Source organism: Staurois parvus, unplaced genomic scaffold (genome assembly GCF_062004578.1).
Source record: "Staurois parvus isolate SC_StPar_1 unplaced genomic scaffold, SC_StPar_1.0 ptg000155l, whole genome shotgun sequence".
In the NCBI taxonomy this organism is placed as follows: Eukaryota; Metazoa; Chordata; class Amphibia; order Anura; family Ranidae; genus Staurois; species Staurois parvus.
Window position 1 is genome coordinate 30,518,101 of NW_028317951.1, and position 13,974 is coordinate 30,532,074.

General features: G+C 43.4%; 1 protein-coding gene across 6 annotated transcripts in view; it reads left to right on the forward strand.

The window, feature by feature from the left end:
* The window catches only part of PPP1R2 (protein phosphatase 1 regulatory inhibitor subunit 2), a 50,660-nt gene that overhangs the window by 15,188 nt on the left and 21,498 nt on the right, over window positions 1-13,974 (forward strand). For 2 of the 6 annotated variants that reach the window (XM_089675639.1, XM_089675642.1), the window contains exon 6: window positions 2,409-3,751. The exons of the other annotated variants lie outside the window; for them this stretch is intronic. In XM_089675639.1, coding sequence (XP_089531765.1) covers window positions 2,409-2,473 — 65 coding nt within the window. In that variant the 3' untranslated portion in view covers window positions 2,474-3,751. Of the gene's footprint in view, window positions 1-2,408; window positions 3,752-13,974 lie in introns of those variants that run through there. 6 annotated transcript variants of the gene reach the window in all.

Below are 13,974 nucleotides of genomic sequence, written 5' to 3' on the forward strand. Positions count from 1 at the left end.
ACAATTTCATGGAGCTGTAGCCAGGAGTCTCTGGAAAATTCGGATACTTCATTGACCCTAACTCCAGGGACGGAAGCAGCATAGCCAAATAGAGGTTTGAGAGGGCCAGGTCAGTGTAAAGGTTTGTTGACTATAATTGATCTGTCCCATACAAATAAGGGGGTTTGAGCCAGATAGGGGAGAGGGGTGAGTGTTTTCCAAGGGACTAATGTCTTGTTCTAGCTTTGTCACTCTTTTTATCAGAATGGTGGTGGAACCCGTCAGAAATTCTGTAAAAACTGAACTCCAGGAATTCAACCACTTTGAAAAATGTGCATGCCACCTCATGGACTTGTTTCTTTATTGTACAGTTAAAATTTTTACTTTTTGCTGGGAGTACAGCTATTACTATACTTTGGAACACCGACACTAGACCTTCTGATCTCAGCTTCTGTAGGTGTGGATTTGCATGCAGCTGATGTTCCCATCCCCTCCCCTCCTAATGCCCAATCACAGAGCACTTTTCATTATGTGAACCCATTCACAAAATACAAAGGCTTTGTGAATGTTGAGCAGAGGAGATGGGTGAGCAGAACTACTGTGTAAAAAGATGATGCGTCTCCTGTCAAAGTGCCGGGAGTGATAGCTGTACTCCTGACACTCAGTAAAGCTGTCAAATTTAAATAAAAAAGAACTCCACAAGGTGACATGCTCCTCGTTGGCCTTAATATGTAGTAAGCCACCAGATTTTGCAAAGTGTCTGAATTCCTGGAGTTCAGCTGTAAAGTGATTGTGATTTTTTTAAAATAACAAACATGTTTTGCTTACCTGCTCTGTGCAGTGGTTTTGCACAGAGCAGCCCGATCCTCCTCTTCTCGGATCACCCGCCAGCACTGCTGGCCCCTCCCTCCTGCCAAGTGTCCCCTCAGCCAGCAGCTTGCTATGGAGGCACCCAAGCAAGCTTGATCCCGGGCCGCTGCTCTGTGTGTCTATTCACACACAGATGCGGCTTGGCCCTATCCCTGGTTCCCGCAGCAAATGAGGAGAGTAAGTGATAAAGGTCTCCATTCACTAAAGCAGATTGCATATAGTATTTAGGTGATCTTACCCATTTTTTCCAAATGTCGCATACAATACTGAAATGTCAATTATTTATCCTTTTTATGTGGTAAATACCTCAAAAACGCTCCGTAAATTCCTCATAAAATGGCTTTAAAGTTAATTCACTAATGAAAATAAATAAATGCATGTGTTAAATAAGTAGTGGTCCAGGCATGCAACATTGAAGGAATGTATAAATATATTAGCCAATTTGGAGTAGTCTCTACCTTTGTGGATCAGTAGTCTCTCAATAGTAATGCATAGAAACCTAAATTTGGATAAAAACACACACAAATAGACTATGCACTTTGCAAGTCCAGTTGCTCCAGAGCTTGGTAAATGAGGTAAAGCATCAGTTTACAAAGTATCCTATCACATGTAAGGACAATTTTTTTAAAAACTACTTTTTTGCTTGCACATGATTGTATGAAGGAAGTCGTCAGAGCTCCCCCTCATTTACCAAGCTCTGGAGCAACTGGACTAGCAAAGTGCACAGTCTCTTTGCCTTTAGTAACTCAACTCCATTACAAGTAGTAAAATCTATTTATTTTCTCGTCATTTTGCCAGATTTTCAGAGACTTTTGTTTGCGTATTTACAAGCAGAGACATCATTTGCTGCAAAAAAAACCTCCCAGTCACTCAAAACATAATACAATGCACATGCATATCACAGTGGTCTAGTTCCTTTTTTAGAGCATACAGTATGTCCTATGTAGTGGGAAAATTGACTTTTTTTACAAATATCTTTATAAAGATGTTTGGCAAAAATTTTCCTAGGACAGAATCTGATTAGGAATAGATAAGTACTCTTACAAAGGTGTGGAACTTGAGCTGTTAGGAGAGGGGGGTGTCATCAATTTGAAGGCAGATGGATACAGGAGTGACACTTTTCAAGACCTGTCCAAAGATATAGCAATGACATTACCAAATATCACAGCAAAAATGACTTTAAAATGTAACTAAAGGCAAAACTTTTTTTCATTTTGGATCGGAAAGAGGAGGGTTAGAACACCTGTCTGTTTTTTTTTTGGGGGGGGGGGGGGTGGTTTGCCATCTGTGCCACAATGGGGAAATTCCCCACTATTCATGTTTAATGTCAACCCAAAATGTGTGAATTTATTTTCCATAAAAGTTAGAGTGAATGCCCTCTAATGGAGCTACAGACAGCAGAAAAATTGACAGGTGTTATAATCCCTCTCCTCTGCATCCATCCCATTAGATATAACATCATGAGCTAAATACTGCATGCGGTATTTTAGAAGGTTTTTTTTTTGGGGGGGGGGGGGAATTGCAAAAACAGTTTTTAAAATTTCTAAGTTATTTTACAGTGAATCATGAGATACCACTTCGTGAATGGAATCCAAATCTCTTCTCAATTCAGGACATTTTTTAATGCAACTCTGTTACAAACACATTTGCTGACAGAAGAAAATAGAAGAGCAAGCAGATGGGAGTGCTACTGATTCATTGTCCAGTCAGACTTAGGTGGTGTTCTGATCCGTGTTCTTGCTCAAGCTGTGCTGCTGCTGTAGTGGAGTTTGAGCAGTCACTTTGCTGTGTTGCAGGGGTGCGTGGATTTCAAAGCCAACACAACCACAGATTTATAATTCCTTTTGCATGTTAATCTTTCCCATGTATGTATTTCAGTAATGTATGTAGCTGCTTGCCAAAAATGTAGCTTTGTTTGAAGTTTTTGGCATGATTCATAAAGTTTAAAGTGATTCTAAAGGAAAGATTATTTTTTTTTTTTTTTTTTTTTAATGACAAACATGTTATAGTTCTCTGCTCTGTGCAATAGCTTTGCACAAAGCAGCCTGAATCCTTCTCTTTTTGGGTCCCCCACTGACAGTCCTGGCTTCTCTTCCCCCCCCCCCCCCCCCCCCGCCAAGTGCCCCCAGTAGCAAGCCTCTTGCTATGGGGCCACTCGAGCATGCTTTCTCCCGAGGCACGCTCTGTGTGTCCATTTCACATATGGAGCATGGCTCAGCCCCGCCCCCCACCCTGTCCTCATTGGCTCACTAAGCATAAGGTAAGCATAAGGGGGAGGCTGGGGGGGGGCTGTACCCAGAATGCTATGCATGAAGGTAAAAAAAAAAACCTTAAACCTGTAGAACCACTTTAAACTGGATGTAATTTTTTTCTTTTGTTAAAGGGAAACTCAAGATTTGTTTTAAAAAAATAATAATAATTCTGGTTACCTTTTTTGTAAGTTTTTTTTAAAGAATTTTTATTTTTTTGTAGTTCTAGAAAAAGCTGACTGCAGATTGTACTGGAAAGGTCATTACTGATTGATTTTGTAGTTTCCTACATCTGGCTATGAATACTGCTAGATGAAATCACACAGCATGAATGTCTCAACTGGTCTTCAGATGTAGGGCCAAAACTGATGTGGGATGCTTTTCTGTCAAGCCATGCATTCACACACAAATAGCTGATACAGGCCAGAAGTTGTTCTTATTGGCTTTTTTTCTGTGATTTACCCATAGGCCCTGTTTACATTGTCAATCCCCATGCTACTCTCTTTTCTTTGCTTAGCAGGGTATTTACTGACACCTGTAAAATAGGCCAGTCAGTAAGTGAGTAGAGCATCAGAAATAACACTTGGAATATGGTGGGCAGCAGATGTAATGTGACAGGATTTTAAAAGTTAAATAAAATTATGCATTGTAAAGAGGTGTATTATGTACTCCTTGCCTTTTTGCCTTGCCAGGAAATCTATCATAAAAATAATTATTGTATTCTGAGTTTGTTAGGTGTGTTTTTTTTTTTTTTTTTTAATACAGCCCACCGGCTGAATGGGGAAAAAATGAAAGCTGGCCATACACTAGTAGATTTTTGAAAAAACATTCATACAAAATTGACAGCTGAAGTACTTCAAAATTTTGTTTACTTTTAACTTTTTAATTTTGAAATGAACACCACAAATGGTGTAAAAAAAAAAAAAATTCATTCAAAAAAATTTTTCCATCTTGCCCCTTTGAATTTTGTTGTCACTGCAGTTGAAAACAAATGTCAATTTGACCCCATCAACGAATGATTAGAAAATCAAACAAATTACAGTTCTTAAAACGAAACATTTTGAACAAAGCTCTTAGTATATGACCATCTTAACTGTGTACGGACAGCCTTCGTCCCAGGCTTCAAAAACGTTGATAAACTTCCCTGAAAAAGGAGGAAAACCTCTATACTTTTAACTGAAACCGATATAACTTTTAGGTAAGCAATCATGAATCTTATATTTCACAGCCAGTTTTCTGTTTTACAACACATTGGACTGATCTTTAATTATAGCAGGCAAACTCTCCCACTTAGTCTCTTTTGGGGATGTTGGCAAAATAGACTCTTGGTTTCCACAAACACATGCAGGTAAGTCTGCTGTAAAGTTTGAAAAAGTTTTTGTTCTTTATGCTAATTCACACTAGTGGCCAGGGGTGTACATAGTTTGTTGCAAGAATTACACTGCCTGCCAATTTTGATGGGCTTTGCGCCTGCCGGATGTGACCCATGTACTGTGCCTTGAAAAAGTATTCATACCCCTTGACATTTTCCACATTTTGTCATGTTACAACCAAAAATTTGGAAGGAAAATGATAAATGGTTTTCAAAATGTTTTACAAATAAATATCTGAAAAGTGTGGTGTGCATTTGTATTCAGCCCCCCTTACTCTGATACTCCTAACTAAAATCTAGTGGAACCAATTGCCTTCAGAAGTCACCTAATTAGTAAATAGCGTCCACCTGTGTGTAATTTAATCTCAGTATAAATACAGCTGTTCTGTGAAGCCCTCAGAGGTTTATTAGAGAACATTAGTGGACAAACAGCATCATAAAGGCCAAGGAACACACCAGACAGGTCAGGGATAAAATTGTGGAGAAGTTTAAAGCAAGGTTAGGTCATTAAAAAGTATCCCAAGTTTTTAACATCTCATGGAGCACTGTTCAATCCATCATCCAAAAATAGAGTATGACATAACTGTAAACCTACCAACACATGACCATCCACTTAAACTGATAGGCCGGGCAATAAGAGCATTACAGAGAAGCAGCTAAGAGGCCCATGGTAACTCTGGAGGAGCTACAGAGATCCACAGCTCAGGTGGGAGAATCTGTCCACAGGACAACTATTAGTCGTGCAGTCCACAAATCTGGCCTTTATGAAGGGGGGCAAGAAGAAAGCCATTGTGGAAAGAAAGCCATGAGACGTCTTGTTTGTATTTTGCGAGAAGCCATGTGGGGGACACAGCAAACATGTGGAAGAAGGTGCTCTGGTCATATGAGACCAAAATTGAACATTTTAGTCTAAAAGCAAAATGCTATGTGTGGTGGAAAACTAACACTGCACATCACCCTGAACACACCATCCCCACCGTGAAACATGGTGGTGGCAGCATCATGTTGTGGGGATGCTTTTCTTCAGCTGGGACAGGGAAGCTGGTCAGAGCTGATGGGAGGATGGATGGAACCAAATACAGGGCAATCTTAGAAGAAAACCTGTTTGTCTGCAAAAGACTAGAGACTGGGGCAGAGATTCACTTTCCAGCAGGACAACAACCCTAAACATACAGCCAGAGCTACAATGGAATGGTATAGATCAAAGCTTATTCATCAGTTAGAATGGCCCAGCCAAAGTCCAGACCTAAATCCAATTGAGAATCTGTGGCAAGACTTGAAAATTTCTGTTCACAGACTCTCTCCATCCACTCTGACAGAGCTTGAACTATTTTGCAAAGAATGGGAAAAAAATGTCACTCTCTATAGTATTGGCTTGGGGGGGCTGAATACAAATGCACCCCACACTTTGCACATATTTGTTTGTAAAAAAAATTTTGAAAACCATTTATCATTTTCCTTCCACTTCACAGTTTTATGTGCCACTTTGTGTTGGACTATCACATAAAATGCCAATAAAATACATTTACGTTTTTGGTTGTAATATGACAAAATGTGGAAAATTTCAAGGGGTATAAATACTTTTTCAAGGCTCAGTAAGTGAGTGGGACTGCTCTGCAAGCTCCCTGCAACCACTTCCAAGTGCAGGGAACAAGGGGTTAAAGCAGGCTGTAAGGAAGTGACACAACCTCCTAACCACCTGTCAATTGGTCTCTGAAGAGGAATTCTTGTTTAGATTACTCTTTAAAGCTACTGAAAATGATCCCTATAATTGGTGCACTCTTTATTCTTAACTGCTTAATATGCAAATTAATAAAGCTCTGTTCAAAAAATGTTATCATGCTTCGACTAGTAGGTCGTAGAGCAGAATAAAAGTGCACTTATATTTGCACTCCGCTGTCTTGTTTTGTTTTTTGGGTTTTTTCTTCATTTCTGGGTAGTTCATTGCACCATATACTCTATATCCTATAGGTGGTATGCTTTTATTACTTAACTGGTTAATATGCAAGTTTTCAAAGCTATGCTCAAAAAAGTGCTATGGTTCAGGCTGTGAATAAATGTTCACTTATTAAGAACACTTAAAATTGCAGCCCACATTTTTTAGCTTCAGCTCTGGGTAGTTCTTTCAGCAGTCTCATCCCTTCGCTGCATGTATTGTTACCGCATGTCCGATTTCTTTGTTTGCCCCAGTGACCTTTTGTATAGAATCACAACAGACAGGCAGAAAACAGGTTAGGAGTGGGAATGAGTAGGAGAGCTTTACTAGCCAGCGAAGCTGCCAAACAGATATATGATACACACAATTTACTCAGTCTCCATTCACACAAAACAGTTATTTTTGATGGATGATATAAAATTTAGGATCAATGCAAAAAATCAAAAAATCTCCGTTAGACAATGGTATTTGAAATTAAGGTGTAATTAGTTGCTTTTTAGACATTTTAACAATTAGTCTAATATCCATCAGACATGAGCCATGCCTTTTCTGGCTTGTAAGTCCTTGTTACATTTGCTTTGTTGGTATTTCCACCAAAAGGTGTTTTATTTATAAGTGAAGTTTGATGGACTGAATCGGATGCTAGTGTCTTATATGTTCTGGGTATTTCAACTGTGAGATCTCCTTGCCATAATTTCCTTCTTTGCTCTTTTCCACCTGGGAGGTTTTAGGTCTTCCTACCTTCCTACCTACCTACCTTGCCTCCTGCTGCATTCTAACAGGGAGAGATCCAAGTACATGTCAGGTGGTGGTTGAGCTATCAATCATCTACCGCAAACTGAAATACAGGTGAAACTCAATAAATTAGAATATCGTGCAAAAGTTCATTTATTTTAGTAATGCAACTTAAAAGGTGAAACTAATATATGAGATAGACTCATTACATGCAAAGCAAGATAGTTCAAGCCGTGATTTGTCATGATTGTGATGATTATGGCTTACAGCTCATGAAAACCCCAAATCCACAATCTCAGAAAATTAGAATATTGTGAAAAGGTGCAATATTCTAGGCTCAAAGTGTCCCACTCTAATCAGCTAATTAAGCCATAACACCTGCAAAGGGTTCCTGAGCCTTTAAATGGTCTCTCAGTCTGGTTCAGTAGGAATCACAATCATGGGAAAGACTGCTGACCTGACAGTTGTGCAGAAAACCATCATTGACACCCTCCATAAGGAGGGAAAGCCTCAAAAGGTAATTGCAAAAGAAGTTGGACGTTCCCAAAGTGCTGTATCAAAGCACATTAATAGAAAGTTATGTGGAAGGGAAAAGTGTGGAATAAAAAGGTGCACAAGCAGCAGGGATGACAGCAGCCTGAAGAGGATTGTCAGGAAAAGGCCATACTAACGTGTTGGGGACTTTCACAAGGGGTGGACTGAGGCTGGAGTCAGTGCATCAAGAGTCTCCACACAGAGACGGATCCTGGACATGGGCTTCAAATGTCATATTTCTCTTGTCAAGCCGCTCCTGAACAACAAACAACGTCAGAAGCATCTTACCTGGGCTAAAGAAGAACAGACCTGGTCTGTTGCTCAGTGGTCCAAAGTCATCTTTTCTGATGAGAGCAACTTTTGCATCTCATTTGGAAACCAAGGACCCAGAGTATGGAGGAAGAATGGAGAGGCACACACTGCAAGATGCTTGAAGTCCAGTGTGAAGTTTCCACAGTCTATGTTGATTTGGGGAGCCATGTCATCTGCTGGTGTTGGTCCACTGTGCTTCATTAAGTTCAGGGTCAACGCAGCTGTCTACCAGGAGATTCTGGAGCACTTCATGCTTCCTTCCGCAGACGAGCTTTATGGGGATGCTGACTTCATTTTCCAGCAGGACTTGGCACCTGTCCACACTGCCAAAAGCACCAAAACCTGGTTCAATGACCGTGGGATTACTGTGCTTGATTGGCCAGCAAACTCGTCTGACCTGAACCCCATAGAGAATCTATGGGGCATTGCCAAGAGAAAGATGAGAGACATGAGACCGAACAATGCAGAAGAGCTGAAGGCCGCTATTGAAGCATCCTGGTCTTCCATAACACCTCAGCAGTGCCACAGGCTGATAGCTTCCATGCCACGCCTCATTGAGGCAGTAATTGCTGCAAAAAGGGCCCAAACCAAGTACTGAGTACATATGCATGCTTACACTTTTCAGAGGTCCAATATTGTTCTATGTACAATCCTTGGTTTATTGATTGCATGTAATCTAATTTTCTGAGATTGTCGATTTGGGGTTTTCATGAGCTGTAAGCCATAATCATCACAATTATGACAAATCACGGCTTGAACTATCTTGCTTTGCATGTAATGAGTCTCATATTTTAGTTTCACCTTTTAAGTTGCATTACTGAAATAAATGAACTTTTGCACGATATTCTAATTTTTCGAGTTTCACCTGTATCAGGTTTGGTAAACTGACACTTTGATTCCCTAGCTGTTGAAGTGAGTCTTTGGGCTTGTTCACACCATGGTGCAGAGAGGTCCGTATTTCTGCATGCGTTCTGCAAGGAAACAACAAAATCATTGTTGTCTATGTGCCCCACTGGTTTCACATGCAGATTTTTTTTCTGCATAGGAATCTGCAACGTGTATAGAAATTGCAGTGCCCATGAAAACTGAGGTAAACTGATGTCTCTGCAAGTGAAATCCGTGGGTCAGTTTTTCTGCACGTGGTGTGAGCGAGGCTTTAAAGAAAAAATGTCAAATATATCTAGTAATCTGATTAATATGCCCTGTATTTTTTTTTTCCTTTGCAGGGGCTTAATTTCTGACAACTTAGAGCTTTGGTGCATCCTACCAACACAATAATAAATGGGGCACCCTTCTGTTGACTGCTGAGGTGCCCCATTGAGTAATTGGGGAAGGGGTTTTTCACTTTTTCAAGTTCTGAACCCTCACCCCTCTCCTGTCATTCTACTCAGTGCTGGATGTGCTTGAACTCTTAGAAACTAGAAAAGTCCAGGCCCCTGTGTGGCTGAGGAATTCCTACCAACATGCTTACAGTGAAAGGGCACATTATGTTTCAGCTGGTGTTCACTGTCATTGGAATGTTTTTTGTTGACTTTATTCTCCTTTGTTAATAACATACCAATGTAGGGTGCTGTGCAAAATGCTTTTTACGCCCCTTGCACACAGGGCCATCTAGGAACAGTGCATCTCTTCTGGTGTTTTAATGGCCCTGGGATTGACAGTTGCAGCATCCAGCTCTCCTGCAGGCAGCCTGTCAAAGTCTAAGGCAGGCTGTGGATGGATGTGACTGAATGCTGTAGTGAGTGGTACTCGTGTTTAGGGCCCTGTGCACATTCAGGGATGAAAGTCCAGAATACAGAAGACCAAAGGTAATTAGTGTTTGATAAAGAGAAAAAAAAGGTGTTGTCATAATCACTTAAACTGGCCATACATGGTACAAATTTCAGCCAGTTCATCAGGGAATTAGCTCTGTGGGTAGCCCTGTTAGCAGCCTCCTGCCTAACATCCTTTTGAACATTTGAAGAAGCTAGGTGGAAATTTATTGGTCTAACAATGCCTGTATCCAATCAGATGCAGGCACTGTTTGGGTATTTTCACAGACAGTGGTGCCTGCAGACTGAAGAAAAATCTGTGTGTTTTTATACCCAGCTTTAGCTAGTCACAAAGACACAAATGTACTGGTTATTAGATGACTAATCTCCAGGGAAAGGTAAAATCCTTCCTTTCAGTGGGGCGGCATCTGCACTGCAAGGTTTAAAATCCTCATTTAGGGCTAGGGACTTGGAAAATCGGTTTTACTTATACACCCCTCGCAGTCAGCACTCTCCTTTCACTTTGGTTTGCGGAGTGTCCTTTTGACATCCTCAAATCCAATGCAAGGCTTTGAGCCCTGCATTGTACTTAGTGCTGTTAGAGGACCTGCAACCACCGGAGCGTAGGAGGGAAGAGACTATAGGAGTTGGTTGATCGGTGTGGAGGGAGCCTGCGAAGTGGACACTTGAGTAAGTAAAACTGCTTTTTTCACATCCATTGATGGACACAGCTTCTCTTCGTTATTCATGACCAAATAGGGTTTTATAGCTCCACCTACAGGAGTAGGATATTTGGCAGAAAAAAAGACTTGGCACCTCTTATGGGCAGTCCCATCTAGACATTAAACCCCCTCTCTGCTGTTGGCCTCCAGACATTTCTGGCAAGTGTCTTTAGGAGTATGGATGTACTTTTTAATGTTGGGACTTGTCCCATAGCTTTCTTTTTATATTTTCCTGGGATTTTGTCTATAATCTATGATCTGTTCTTATAATCTAGATCCAGTGGTCACCCCAGTCTGACCAGCAAGAACGAGCAGACCGCTAGCACTGTGCTGGGTCAGCTGCGACAATGCCCCATGATGGACCAGGGCAATCAGTGAGTTAAACGTCTCGCAGGGACACATATGACCAGGCGCCTATAGTCTGTGTCATTGTTATCCTGGAAGACAGCACCCCACTTCGGTGTAAAGGATGATCTGTCATGGGAGCCTTACCCGCATACTCCAAAGGATTGGGATGCTATGTGGGGTGCAGGTACTCCCCGTGGTGGTCTGTCCTGCGGGCTCTCATCCTCCCATACAGGCCTGGACTGCTGTACTACCCCCCTTCTCCCTTCCCTGCTGTGGTGGTTGGTTGTACTATGGTGGGGTGTCTCTCTGGGGCCACAGTGTCACTTGATATCAGGTTGCACTGCCTGTTCCCCTGTATAGGTGAGCGGGCCCCTGATCTGGCTCAAGAGGGTTTAGCCAGGGACTTGGTGTATGTGCCCCTTCCTCCTGCCCTCAGTTGGGTGTGCTTAAAAATGAGCTGGGGAGGCTCGTGTTGGCTTCGGCACTGCCTTCCTGGGAGATGTCTGAAGGCCCTGGTGCGTATCCCCGTCTGTACAGTCTCATAGCCCTGGTGCGTTTTCTGGTCTCCTTTTTCAGGTCATGCGTTTGTATCTCGCATATGACCTGAGATTGACAGCAGCAGCTTGGTGCTCTCCTGGTGCACCTTTTGGGGCTCTGGCTAATTGGATAACTACTCTATGATGTTCCCTAGCAGCATGGGTTGACAGATGCATTGCATCCAATTATAGCAATTGGTGGCGGGTCCCCGCATGTTAGAGGCCATCCGGGCTGGAAGGGGTGGCGGTCAACCGCACCAGGTTTGCTTCCGCCAGCTCGGAGCTTCAGCCAGTGTTGGCCTAGGCCCTAGTGCCTCAGGTACTCACTGAGGGGGCCTTGATGTTGCATCTGGTCAACTGCAGATCGACATCCTTCGCTTTTAAGGTTTTCCCTGCGGGTGAGGGGCGGTGGCCCATTTCTATCTTCTCCATGGCTGGGTCAGCACTTCAGCCGGTGTGGACACGGCCCTGGTTTTCCAGATGCTGTCCTCCTGGGCATTGGTCCTGCGCTAAGGCTTGACTACTAGTCAGGTTCCCCAAGTGTATGGAGAACTATGGGAGCATATGGTCCCAGGGATTGATGCACTTTTGTGACGTGTCCCTGATGCAGTTCCTCACCTCTCCAATTTTTCTGTTGCGGCTGTGGTGTTTTGGCAGGGTCCCTTGGCTGGAGCGATGGTCGGTTGCCCAGACTTCCAATCGGGCTGGCCACCTGTTTTGGGTTACACAGGACAATGTTCTCGGAATCTTATGGGTGGCAAGAGTTCCTTCCTCTCTCGGGCCAAGGCAGGACAGGGATCGCATCCAATGTCCGGGTCCGCCTTCCTGGCACATAAATGGATTTTTCACCCCCCTGGATCCCTAGATTAGTGCTCCAAACCCTTCAAAACTCCCACAAATGGTGCAAAGTGTTCCTGGCCCAGAAAGCCCTCCAAGTCTGAGTCTTTGTGGGCATGCAGGTTTGCCTTCTCCTATTTCCGGGGTGAGGGCTCACCTCCGGTTTCAGGCCCGTGGACCACCCTCTTCCCTGGCAAGTATGTTCTCGGAGTCGTTCCCTCTGGTTGGGAGCTAGTATTCTTCTTGTTCCTGCTGGACAGAATTTTTTTTCCCAAGGACAAGGTTTGCTGTTTCAAGTTCTCAAGGTTTTGCATGTCTGCCTGAGGGTTTCAGAGTTCCACATGGACTCCGTTAGCTCAGCTATGGTCTCTTTCCACTGGGAGATTGTCTCTGTTTGGCTGCCATAGATTTATAGGTCACTTCCCTGCATATTCCCTTCTACAGGGGACAGCAGTCTTTCCTATGTTTTGCTCAGGGTAGCTCTTCCTTTTAGCCTGGCCTCTGTCCTCAGGTGCTTACCAAGGTGTTGGTCCCAATCCTTGCCTTGCTGAGACAATGAGGGATTGCGACAGTCGGTTACCTGGACGACTGGCCTGTACATGTAGAAACTCATTCGTCCCTGATGGACAGTATGAAGATCTACAAGCATTTTCCTACAGGACTTTGCTGAAATTGCTGGGTTCAGATCTGTGTTGACCTCACCCAAGCGCTGGGAATATTTGGGACTGATGCTTGATTCATAGCAGGTGGAGGTGTTCCTCTCCTCAGACACACTCCAGAAGCTCTGGTCAGTGACCTGGCAGCTCTTGCCTTACAATTGTCCCTCTCTGAGTTTTTTGCATGTAGGCTTTAGGTCTGATAGTGGCTATCTTCGAGTGGTTCCATATGCCCAGTTCTATATGGGAGTTACAGAAAGAACTCCTATCCACATAGAACAGGTCTGTCACTTCCTCAGACAATTTGGATTGCTCTGGAGAGGTCAACAAGCACCGCTTTCTACTGTTGGTTGCAGTCTCCATCTCTATGGGCTGGGAAGTCCTTTGTTCTTATTGCTGGACAGTAGTTGAGACAGAGGATAGTCTCTGGGCTTGAGGTTGGCTCAAGGTCCTCTGGACCCTGGAGGAAGCTTGAGTACTGATTGATGTTCTGGGGCTTTGAGAGTTTAGGTTGGCCCTGGCCTACTGGCTGAATTTTCTCAGGGATGCTCTAATCGGCTAACTCCACTGCAGTGGCTTCTCCCAATCATCATGGTGGTACAGGAAATACAGCAGCGGTGCTGGAGGTGTGTCTCGTCCCATAGGTTCAGAACGATGTCCAACTTTGTTCTCTGTACATGTTCTAGGTGTAGAATGCCAGCAGGCAGATTATCTCAGGTGTCTACGCTGGTTCAGAGGGAGTGGTCCCTGCATCAGGAGGTGTTCCATCAGCTCTGTCTTCACTGGGGAGTGCTGGATCTGGATCTTCTGGCATCCTACCTCAAATGGAAAGTTCTGAGATTTGTGGCGAGAAAGTTGCATCCTCTAGCGAACACGACAGATTAGCTGGTAGTGCCATAAGGTCAGTTCCATCTCATCTATACTTTTCCGCCTCTCGGGCTGATTCCTCATCTGCGGCACAGGATTGAATCCTGGTCATTCTGATGGCCCTGAACTAGTTTTGCCGCTCGTGGTACACCAATCTGGTATGGTTGGTGGCAGATGCTCCCTAGCGTCTCCCTCTTTGGAACTTCCATCTGTCTTAGGGTCCAGTCTTTCAGCCAGCATTCCCTTCGCTGGCTTTATTAGCTTGGCCGT